The sequence below is a fragment of the Oryzias melastigma genome, linkage group LG13 (assembly GCF_002922805.2).
Source record: "Oryzias melastigma strain HK-1 linkage group LG13, ASM292280v2, whole genome shotgun sequence".
Lineage (NCBI taxonomy): Eukaryota > Metazoa > Chordata > Actinopteri > Beloniformes > Adrianichthyidae > Oryzias > Oryzias melastigma.
In genome coordinates, this window is record NC_050524.1 from 3,357,638 (window position 1) to 3,368,796 (window position 11,159).

Here is an 11,159-nt window from a genome sequence, read left to right on the forward strand (position 1 = left end):
ATCCTCCAATAAAACCTTTACAGCCTTGATAGCAAACATTAATGTAAATGTCAAATGTTTGTTGAGAAAAAAAGTTTTATTCCCACAAACACATTATTTTAAGACCAGAACAGAACAGAACAGAACAGAAACGTCCTGATCTCAATCATCTTTAGTCAAACACTGACACCTGGTGTCTTTTCTGTTAACTGACTTGATTCGTTCTTGTGTTCTTACATGCATTGTTAATCTTGTGGTATTTTTCTCAAGATGGAGGAGATATAAAAAGAAAAATAAGATTATAACTGCATTTCTGAGTCATTCTTTAATCAAATAGTTGTAAATCAGGATAAGATGAAAAAAAGTTGTTAGAAAAGGCTTGTAGCAGTGACATAGCCACTGCAGTCGATGGGCCATGACTAGCTTCCTCCTCCACTCCATTCTGATGGATCTTCTTCCAGACAAGTAGAGCCATGAACGCCTTTGTTTTCCTCGTCTGACCTGGAATCTGGATCAAAACTGTACAGCTGGATAGCATCGATGTTACTCGCCATCTTGGTTCCACCACTAATGTTAGCTTGGAGGTGTGAGAGGCTATAAGCTAGCAGGAGCGTGAATAAGCACAAGGATGATGGGAAATGAAGGCAGGCCTACTCCACATCAACAGTCTCACCCATAACTCAGAGGGGAATTTTTGATGAACTCCTGCCGCTCTGCAGAAACTATGTCCTAGAAAAATCAATGAGGGTTTTTTGATTTTGGCTAAAAACTGCATCATCGTAATTAATTAATTAAAGATGACTCTAAAGGCCAGTTAATCTTTTTTCACTTTTTTATCTTATTGTGAAGCATTGGTGTAATTTCAATAAGGAAGATGTACGTTGGATAATGTCACTCTGTTCTCATCATTGATCAGGCCTTCACTTTGAACCAATACCTGCCTTCTTCTCAGCCAATCTCAATCATATTTTCAGCTTTAAATAAATAGATTACTTTCTGCATTCTAGACAGTTCATCGTCCCTCCACCACCTGGTGCTGTACCTGGAGCGATACTTTATCATTGAGTTGAGTTTATACAGTTATGGTCCAAGTGTATCCCAAACATCCCAGACGTCATCGACCCAGAGTCCAACCGGCAAAGATTATGGATTGGCACTTTTATCTCTTTATCCCTTACTGAAAAAGTCATTCAGGACAGAATTTATAACATTTACGGGTAAAAACAGTTATTTTCTTATTTGTCCATTCCTGTCTTTCTGTCTTAAATTTAACATATTGACAGTAATAGGAATTTTATGGGAAAAAAGTTATTTCTTCAAACAAAATCCATCTGTCTCTTTTTTGTCTTTGGCATCCTTTACAGGTAACCTTACATGAAGCACTCAGATATCAGTTAATTACTTAATTTGTAGATCACCACAGAACACAAGATGCTTAACATATCACGCACCAGCCACTTTAATTGGTCCACCATGCTAGTACTGGGTTGGACCCCCCCTTTGCCTTCAGAACTGCCTTAGTCCTTGGTGGCATTGATTCAATAAAGAACTGGCCTTATGGCCCTTCGTGTGAAACTCTTTGAGTCAAACCTTTCCACAGATTTTTCTAGTTCTAGAAGAATTTTGACATCGTGACAAATATAAATGAATAAATGTCTAAAATGATGTATCAGAAGTGTTTTAATTCATGTCTCTGTGCTCCTCAGGACTTTAGAGACTTCCTCGTGTCCCATGGCGCTGCAGGAGCTTGGCATCAGTCTGTCCATGACGGGTCTGGCTGGCACCATCCTGATCTGTGCTCTACCCATGTGGAAGGTGACGGCCTTCATCGGCACCCACCTGGTGGTCATGCAGGTCTTCTGGGAGGGGTTGTGGATGACCTGCGTCAGCGAGTACACTGGCCAGATGCAGTGCAAGCTCTACGACGCCTTGCTGGACCTGTCGCCGGACCTGCAGGCCGCTCGAGGCCTCATCTGCATCAGCATGGTGCTGGGCTGCCTGGGGTTTCTCATTTTCCTCCTGGGGGCACGCTGCACCAACTGCCTGAGCCACCCACGCTTCAAGGCCAAGGTTGTGCTCAGCTCCGGGGCCATCTTCTGCCTGGCGGCGCTCACCACCATCGTCGCTGTTTCGTGGACAGCCAACACTATAATCAGGGAGTTCCACAACCCCCGGGTCCCCGAGGTGCTGAAGAGGGAGCTGGGAGCAGCCATCTACATAGGCTTTGTGACATCTGGACTGCTGTTCTGTGGAGGAGCTATGCTGTGCTTAAACTGTCCTCCACAGAAAGCCAGAATCTCCTCCAGTGGTTACATCCCAGCTAAGACAGCCACACGGCACAGCTACGCTATCAAGAACTATGTGTAGCATTTAAGATCAGCCTGCAAATCCATGACTTTTTAAGCAGAACATGGAGAAGAGGTTGACTGTATCAACCTTACTTAATGTTGATTAACTGTGTTTGGGTTGATGAAGACTTTTGTCTAAACCCTATATGTGAAGAGCAAATGCCTGTAAAGGTTTAGATTTTAAGTAACCCAGCTTTAATCTATTTGTTCAAAACAATACACACGTTTTTGACAGAAGCAGTACAACTCTTACTCATGGGTTGAAAATTGTAGTTTTTTTAGTTTTCGCCTCCTTCACCTTCCAAGCTTCCTCCAGTTCCTATCTGAGTCCCTGGTATTTCTCCAGTTTCTCATGTTCCTTCTTCTTGATGTTACCATCACTTGATACTGGCACGTCCACCACAACGGCTTTCCTCTCTTCTTTTTTTTATCCACTACAATGTCTGGTTGGTTCTCCATTACCATCCTGTCCATCAGTATCTGGAAGTCCCACAGGATCTTTGCTCTCTCATTCTCTACCATTTTCGGAGGTGTTTTCCATTTTGTATTTGGGGTTTCCAGTCCATATTCTGCACACGTTTCTTTATATTATTCCAGCCACTTGGTTGTGGCGCTCCATGTCTGCTATCTTGGTCAGCATCTTACACCCTGCAGTTATGTGCTGGATTGATGTCAGTTTGAGCTGTTAGGAGTTGATGCCTTGCTTGCTGATGCCTCAGCTCTCCTGCAGACTAGTCAAAGAACACGTGAATCTGAAAGTCAATCTGTTTCCAGAACTTGATTATTAACAAAAAACGGAAGGCATGAAAAAGCACAAAAAAACTTTCTGACTTTGTTAAGTATACTCAAGTATGAGTATAGTAAGTTTATACTCTATATCATAAACATGTAATGTAGGAAGTACACTAAGTACTTCTTCAGACCAAACTGGATCATTTACAATAGTATATAACAAATACATTTCCTCATCTTTAGAGAAGACAAAGTATATTTGTAGTACACTTAAATGGACTACCTTTTTGCTAAGGGAAAGGCTGTGATTGGACACTATTCTGCAAAAGAAATAATAAGAGATTGGCATGAAGTTGAGTTTAAACCAATGAAATCATCTTGAATCAATGAGAAGAATCTGGTCGGACAGGTAACACACGTAAAAATAGAAAGACTTTACTGACTCCACTACCAACCGAGACAGAGACTTCAAACCCCCTCAGTGTGCGGCAGCCTTCACTCGCCTCTTCAAGCTTTTTTACTTCTTTGACCTGACCACCTTCTGAAGATTCATCATGTTATCTATTACTCTTCAGATTCTGGGCTTTTTCCTGGGAATCATTGGCTTCATAGGGACTATCATCCCGTGTTTCCTCCCCATGTGGAAAATAACAACCTTAAATGGAGCCAATTTTGAGGAGATCCTCAGTGAGGGCTTGTGGATGAACTGCGTAACATTGAGCAGAGGGCGCGGCTACGACTCCCAGATAAACTTGCCTGAGGATCTACAGATTGCCAGAGTGCTTATTGTCATCGCAATCTTTGTATCTTTTGTGGGAGTCACATTGGCCGCTGCTTGGATGAACAGCACCAACTTCATCATGGAAGAGCGCCGGGTCATAGGAGTCATTGTTGCAGGAATTTGCTTAATCTGCGCCGGCTTTCTTGTCCTCATTCCAGTGTGCTGGTGTGCTTTTACCATCATCTGGAATCTCAACAGTCCTTTTGCAACCAATAAACAGAGGACGGAGCTGGGAGCGGCTCTCTACATAGGCTTGGTCACAGGTGTACTCCTTATCCTGGGCGGGGCCCTCCTCATCCTAGACAAGGCACTCTTCATCCTGGGCAGGGCATTTCTTATCCTGGGCAGTATGCTTCTTATCCTGGGCAGAGGACTAACTAACCTGGGTGGGAAGCTCCTCATCCTGGGAAAGGCCTTCCTCATCATGGGCAAGGCCCTGCTCTGTGTTCACTCCCCACAAAATGAAATCCCTGAGTATTTGGTCAAGGACTGTCCACCCAGCACTAAAAAAAAGAGTTTGTAAAATTCATACAATAAATAGGGGAAAGCTCTTGCTCTTGATTTTTTTAGTGGAATTTTCATTTGTACTTTGTGTTCCTCAACACAACTCCTGATAAGATGATACAATTGAAATGTGTCAATTAAAAATGATTGTAATTTGGTTGAAATAGATTAAAATACCAGTTTACACTCAAACTTCAGAAATAGGTAAACCCTTTAAGGAGGCAACATTTTCTCATATTTGTTAAGTTTTAGAAAAATGTTGACAAAGTTGACAAAAACAAATGGGAAATATCTAAAAGGCAGCATCAGGAGCCTCCTGAGTTTCATGTCTTTGTGCTTCAGAGACTTCAGAGAATTGTGAGGCTTCATAATAGTCTTCATTGACTTCAGAGGCTTCCTCGTGTCCCATGGCGCTGCAGAAGCTGGGCATCAGTCTGTCCATGACAGGTCTGGCTAGCACCATCCTGATCTGTGCTCTACCCACATGGAAGGTGATGGCCTTCATCAGCACCCACCTGGTGGTCTTCTGGGAGGGGTTGTAGATGACCTGCATCAGCGAGTACACTGGTCAGATGCAGTGCAAGCTCTTCGACGCCTTGCTGGACGTGTCGCCGGACCTGCAGGCCGCTCGAGACCTCATCTGCATCAGCATGGTGCTGGGCTGCCTGGGGTTTCTCATCTTCCTCCTGGGGGCGCGCTGCACCAACTGCCTGAGCCATCCACGCTTCAAACTAAATTGCTGGTAATTGGATGGGACTGCACCCTTTTAGAGATCCTTCTGGATCAGGATTGTTTGCCCCTCTGTTGACCATTCGGGATGAATCCCATCTCTAAGTGTGTATCCTGGTGCTCATGGAGTGTATGGAGTTTCTTAAGTGAGTAGAAGTGTACCATGTCAGGGCTCGGTGCTGTCCTATACTTAACACTTCAGGCTCTTTCTTGATGTCTGCCACTGTAATTGTGTTCAATTTACCATCATTATACTGTATTTGATAGCTTCAATGTGTCATGGATGTGTACTGTATGCACAAGTGCAAAAATGTCTATTTACGATCAGGAGCAATCATAATGTCAAGGAGAATTTTTTCCTTTTTTTTCTACTTTCTTATCAATTAATGACTAAGAATCTTGAATAGATTGGACACATCAATGTAATTTTTTATTGTCTTTTGCATTTTTTTCATTGCTTGAAATAAACCAAATCCATTATGTGAAAGCACAATATTTATTCTAAGTTTACATTTATTTGAAAACATAAATTACATAAAGGATCACAACTCATAGATTAAAATGAATAGGAATGTTTAAAATGTAAATAAAACCACCATTTTCCCCTCATTCATATTAATAGAATAAATAATAAAGTTAAAGTTAAAAATAAAGATTAATTCTCCCTTTTTTGACACTGATTGCTTTATTGTTTAGTAAAAATGATTTTTCAGGGTTTGTTTGATACTAATCTATAATTGTTTCTTACAATTGGAGAAAAGCAGTCCGTTTGAAGTTTCTTTGTTCAGCATTTGAGTGTAAGAAAAAGTATAACAAGTCTACTACAGACCGACATATAAGAACTGAATACTTCTTCAGACTCAGTTGGCACATCTTGGATCTCGAGTCACAATTGTTTTTTGTGGAAGTGGGTGCGTTGATGTGCATAGAAGTCGATCCTCATCAGATAGACTTGACTGCAGATTTCACATGGAAAGCTGACGGTCGATTCGCTGCTCCCAGATTTCAGTTGTGCTCACTTGTTTTCAGGTGATGACACACAATTATCTTCAAAGTACAGAACCACACTCTTGCAGTGTGAGCGCCACAGTGTTCTATCCAGCCCCAATGCTTCAACAGCATCCACAACCATGCTGCATCGTTTCACGCTGATCTTGAGTGTCTTCATAGCATTTCATCAGTCCGTTGCAGGATCATACTCTGTGATTGAGCTCACTGTAGAAGACAGCTTTGGGCAGCCTTTTGTCATCCATGCACATCACGTGAGCAGTCCAACGAAGTTGGAAGGTTATAAGAAACGCCTCAATGCCAGATATGTTGCAAAGACAAAAAACTTCTGTGTTCCAATTCTTTTCTTGCCACCTGCACAATTCTTCTGAGGCACTGCATGTGGAACTGTTCCAGCTTCCTTTAATGTTGTTTCAGTACCCCACCCAGGGTTCAGATCCGTACAACAGAGAAGTCAGGATGGCGGCATCATGAACCGCAACTTCAGTGTCAAGTCGAATTCCATGGTCATCCCAGAGGCTTTGGAGATGTGTGAGCTTACAGGATCATCTCGGTACGCATCAGATGACAGAATGCTGCCAACATAACAACATTTCTTTACGACCGGAAGCCCAATTTCTGTGGTGACTGGTTCTGCCGATGTAGAATGAGAATGGTCCGCAGGTTGAAACATAACATCTGTCTTAGTTTGGCTGGTGGTCAGACCGAAACGGACCGCACTGAAACCACTGAAGAGGTTCCGAGTATGTTCCTGAGTGCGCACTATAAGCGCGCAGTCGTCAGCATACAGGAAATCACAGCTGTAGATGTCTCCGTCCTAGCTTGAAGTAAGTTGTGGTACACTTACAAATAGTACAAATAGACAGCTTTTTGCTAAGGAAAAAACAATGGTCAATTCAATTTTATTTGCATAGCCCAATGTCACAAAAACAATGGCCTCATTGGGCTTTATGCCAGTAATTTTACAGTTGCAGAAGATCGGTCATAAAATATAAATTATAGCTAATTGCTATACTAAACAACTAAATTAATTGGTTATTCCTGCCCTTAGACCCTCCCTCCCGGTGAGGCAAAACTCCTAAAAAAACGGATTCAGGAAAAAAGAAGAAACCTTAGGGATGCCCACATAAGGGAGAGATCCTATCCCAGGACGGACAAGCGATTTACCAGGACTATTAAAGAGGAATTAGCTTATGGGGCGGCTGTGGCACAGCGATAGGGCGGTTGACTCCTGATCGGAGGATTGCGGCTTTGATTCCCGCCTTGCCCGCCCATGTGTCGAAGTGTCCTTGGGGAAGACACTGAACGCCAAATTGCCTCTGATGGGAGGTTGGCCCCAGTGTTTGGCAGCGGAGCCACCACCAGTGTGTGAATGGTTCAGTGACTGTAAAGTGCTTTGGGCCTTCAAAGGAAGATAAAAAGCGTTATACAAGTATACGGCATTTACCATTTATCAACTCTACGACTACGTATTTGAATAGAGTTCATTCAGATAGGACCGGGGAAAGGGGCGCAGTCCACAGCCAAGCTCTGAAGCACAGACGATCCACCAGGAATGAATCTCACTCTGAGATGCAGGATAATCAGAGGTGTGGTCCGCAGTCAAAAGTAGGTCCAATCAGAGACCGGCATGAAGTTGAGCTTAAACCAGTGAAGTTCATTTCGTTAAAAGTGTGCCTTGTCTGCCCTGAAGTAAGAAGAAGAATCTGGATGGACAGGTAACATGTCAAAGAAGAAAGACTTCCCTGACTCAGCCCTTAAAACCCTGTTTGAGAGCAGCAGCTTTCACTCCCCTCTTTAGCTGATTTGACTTTCGCCTTCTGAAGATTCACCATGTTCTCTATGCTTCTTCAGATTTTGGGCTTTGTTCTGGGCATCATCAGCTTCTTCGGGACCATCTTTGTGTGCACCCATCATGTGTGGAAAATGACAACCTTAATCGGAGAGAACATCCTCATCACGTGGGGCTTTTGGGAGAGATGTGTGACGTGGAGCACAGGCCAGATAGACTGTATGTACTACGACTCTCTGGTTGTGCTGCCGCAGGATCTGCGGATTGCCAGGATGGCAATGGTCATCGCAATCATTGCAGCCCTTTTGGGGGCCATCCTGGTTGTTTCTTGGGGGGAGTTTATCAACTTCATCTATGAAGAAAGCAGCAGGGACATCTTAGTCATCGCTGCAGGGATTGCCTTCATCTGTGCCGGTGTTCTTGTTCACATCGCACTATACTGGTCTGCAATTGCCATCATCAAGGATTTCTACTCTATTGGGAGCAGCATACTGAAGGCAGAGCTGGGAGATGTTCTCTACATAGGCTGGGTCCCAGGTAGATTCCTCATCATGGGTGGGGCACTCCTCATCCTTGTCAAGATACCCCTCCTCCTTCGCAAGGGACCCCTCATCCTTGACAAGGCAGACTTCATTCTGGGTAGGACACTCCTCATTCTGGGCAGGGTACTCCTCATCCTGAGCAGGGCACTCAACATCGTGGGCAAGAGACTCCTCATCATAGGGGTATTCCTCAAGCAACACTAAAAAGGGATTTGTAAAATGAAGACAATAGAACAACGGGAACTTATTGAACCTGATTTTTTGAGTAGAATCTTCATTTCTACTTTGTGTTACTCGACCCAACTTTGTATAGAGTTATACAATTCAAAAGTGTCAAAATGATTCTTTTTGGTTGTCAGGAAGTTAAAATACTATTTTACATTCAAACTCCATCAGCAAAAGGTAAACCCTTTAAGGAAGCCAGTCTCTCCATATTTCTGTTAGGTTTAAGAAGAGTTTTCATACAGTTGATAAAAATAAATGGGAAATATCTTAAAGACATAATCAAGTTTCATATCTTTGTGCTTCAAAGCATTCACACAGTAGTGATCCTCCTGCTTCTTCTGTACGTTTCTAGGCACCTAAAAACTTAGTCACACTTTATGGATTTCAGCAATGTTGGTATCAAAACATTCACCTCATTAAGGGGACGGGTGCTCGTATTTTTGGTTTTCAAAAACTTGATATATATATTTTTTTTTAAATTGAGCAAAATATGCCCCATTGGAAATGAATAAGGAATTCTTCAAATCCCTCAAAAACATGCACTTTTGTTGGAATGCACACCATTCAAACTTTTAAGTCTTCAGCAAAGATTCAGCAATTTGTGGTGTATTCAGCTTTTCAAAATACCTTGTGGTTTCTATGTAAATGAAGTTGAAATTTTAAACAAATTTTAGGACATTTTTTTGTTTTCACAATGTCCAATGTAATGGACGGAATGTTCTGAATCTAGAGTGGATGATGTCACAGCTAGAACGAAGCCGATGGATTTTTAAAGATTAAAATTTTCCGGATAAACTGCCATCACTTGAACATCATTTGTCACAATTTTTCCAGAAAATATAGGAAAATTCCTCCGGATTGTTAAAATTTGACTCTCGTAACTCTCAGTTTGCCGATTTCTGCCAATATCAAATCTTCTCACTGGTTTTTACCCCAAATCCTGTTTTTAACTTGTGATTGTGAGAACACACTTGAACTTACAGACATGAAACTTTCACACATTGAAGCCCGAAGGTTTCTGGTTCAAAGAAAGGTTCAACTTACATGAAAAGTGAAAGAGTTTTGAAGACATAAACATTTGTTTGGAGGTAGCGCAATATGAAGCCGTGCCATTGGATAACATGGTATTTTTAGCTCTCCAGAGAAGAAAAATCTTACTTTTCTGATTAAATTTACAAAAATACATTATATTTAGGTAAAAAAATAAAATATATACGACTAGATTCCTCAATTTGTGAGTTTTTTTTTTACTGAAATATTGGTATTCCAAACATTCAGCACATTCAGAACATTTATGCTTGTACTTTTGGTATTAATACCTCTAACACATTTTAAAATTTTAAGCAATTTTTGTGATTTTTTTAAAAAAGATATTCTTCACATTCTTTGTGCACTTTCTGCAAATTATGCAAGTTTGGTATCAAAACATTAATCAAGTTCTGGACATTCATGTTTGTACTTTTGGCATTCGTATCTTTTACGCATTTTAAAATTTTACAGAATTTTTGCAAATTTTAAAGAAATTCTTTAAATTCTTTTTGTACTTTTGTGATTTCTGCCATTTTAAGTCCATCAGCATGTTTATCACTGCCAAAAATTTAGCTTTAGAGCTTTTTTAAATTATTGAAATCCTTAAAAAATTTTGTGCAGTTTTGAAACTTGTGTAATGTTAGTATCAAAACATTGCAAGTTTAGGACATTCAAGCAATTACTTTTGGTTATTCGTACTTTTTATGCAATTTAACGTTTTTTGCAACTTTGGGCTAATTCAGAGTTAAGCTAACATTTTAGCAATGTACTAGCTATTTTTGCAAATTTGGCATCAACTCAGGTTTTCTTAGGCTAATTCAGAGTTAAGCTAGTATTTTAGCATTGTGCTAGCTTTTTGTCAGGGATCAGCCATCCATCTTCATCTCTGACCACCAGAGGGAGCTCTCGCCTGAATACTGACCAGCTCTGTCCTCGCCTGTCACCTTCCTGCCTCATCATCACCAGCTGGTTCTCATCAGACTCATTATCCTCAGTGTATTTAGTCACTCTCTGGTCCCTGTTTTGTGTGAAGTATGGTATTTGCCACTGATACAACTCTGAGCGGTCTCTACTTATTACCTCCTTGTGCTTTTGCCAGTTTCCTGACGCCCTGCCTCGCTCCTTGTCTGACCTTGTGCCTGGATTTTGACTTTGCTTTTGCCCTTGTCGGACCTTCTGCCATTAAACTCTGTTGCATATGGATCTCAGTGCCTCAGCCTCTTCGTTACACTATTATTGGCTAATTTGGCATATATTGAGTTCTTTGAGCTAATTTGGAGCTAAGCAAGTATTTTTACCGACACTAGCTGTTTTTGCTAATTGGGGATTGACAAAGAATTTTGGGGCTAATTCTGAGTTAAGCTAATTTTGGCTACATGTTTCCTTTTCTGGCTATTTTGGCATATTCTGGGGATTTCTAAACTAATTAGGAGCCAAGCTAATATTTTAGTGACACAGTAGCTTTTTTTTTGGCTAATTTGGCACGTACT

At 41.4% G+C, this 11,159-nt stretch overlaps 4 protein-coding genes across 4 annotated transcripts; all 4 read left to right on the plus strand.

The window, feature by feature from the left end:
- Positions 1–1,404: 1,404 nt before the first annotated feature.
- Positions 1,405–2,564, plus strand: cldnj (claudin j). Its single transcript, XM_024277721.2, has one exon. It carries the CDS (start codon positions 1,711–1,713, stop codon positions 2,344–2,346), a length of 636 nt encoding a protein of 211 aa, XP_024133489.1. The 5' UTR covers positions 1,405–1,710; the 3' UTR covers positions 2,347–2,564.
- A 159-nt stretch (positions 2,565–2,723) lies between these two features.
- On the plus strand, positions 2,724–5,563 carry LOC112149769 (claudin-like protein ZF-A89). The gene has a single exon (XM_024277701.2). The coding sequence runs from the start codon at positions 3,614–3,616 to the stop codon at positions 4,361–4,363; it is 750 nt and encodes a 249-aa protein (XP_024133469.1). The 5' UTR covers positions 2,724–3,613; the 3' UTR covers positions 4,364–5,563.
- On the plus strand, positions 4,725–5,074 carry LOC112149787 (claudin-3; the record flags this gene model as incomplete). Its single annotated transcript, XM_036214700.1, is given in 1 exon segment — positions 4,725–5,074. A coding segment is annotated over 1 exon segment (323 nt), but the record flags the coding sequence as incomplete, so codon positions are not given.
- A 1,025-nt stretch (positions 5,564–6,588) lies between the features above and the next one.
- On the plus strand, positions 6,589–9,060 carry LOC112149775 (claudin-4). Its single transcript, XM_024277711.2, has one exon. The coding sequence runs from the start codon at positions 7,915–7,917 to the stop codon at positions 8,617–8,619; it is 705 nt and encodes a 234-aa protein (XP_024133479.1). The 5' UTR covers positions 6,589–7,914; the 3' UTR covers positions 8,620–9,060.
- The last annotated feature ends 2,099 nt before the right edge of the window (positions 9,061–11,159 follow it).

What these genes read in the sequence shown, in the direction of transcription:
- cldnj (XM_024277721.2), top strand. Translation starts at nt 1,711, where the DNA reads ATGGCGCTGCAGGAGCTTGGCATCAGTCTGTCCATGACGGGTCTGGCT.
- LOC112149775 (XM_024277711.2), top strand. Translation starts at nt 7,915, where the DNA reads ATGTTCTCTATGCTTCTTCAGATTTTGGGCTTTGTTCTGGGCATCATC.
- LOC112149769 (XM_024277701.2), top strand. Translation starts at nt 3,614, where the DNA reads ATGTTATCTATTACTCTTCAGATTCTGGGCTTTTTCCTGGGAATCATT.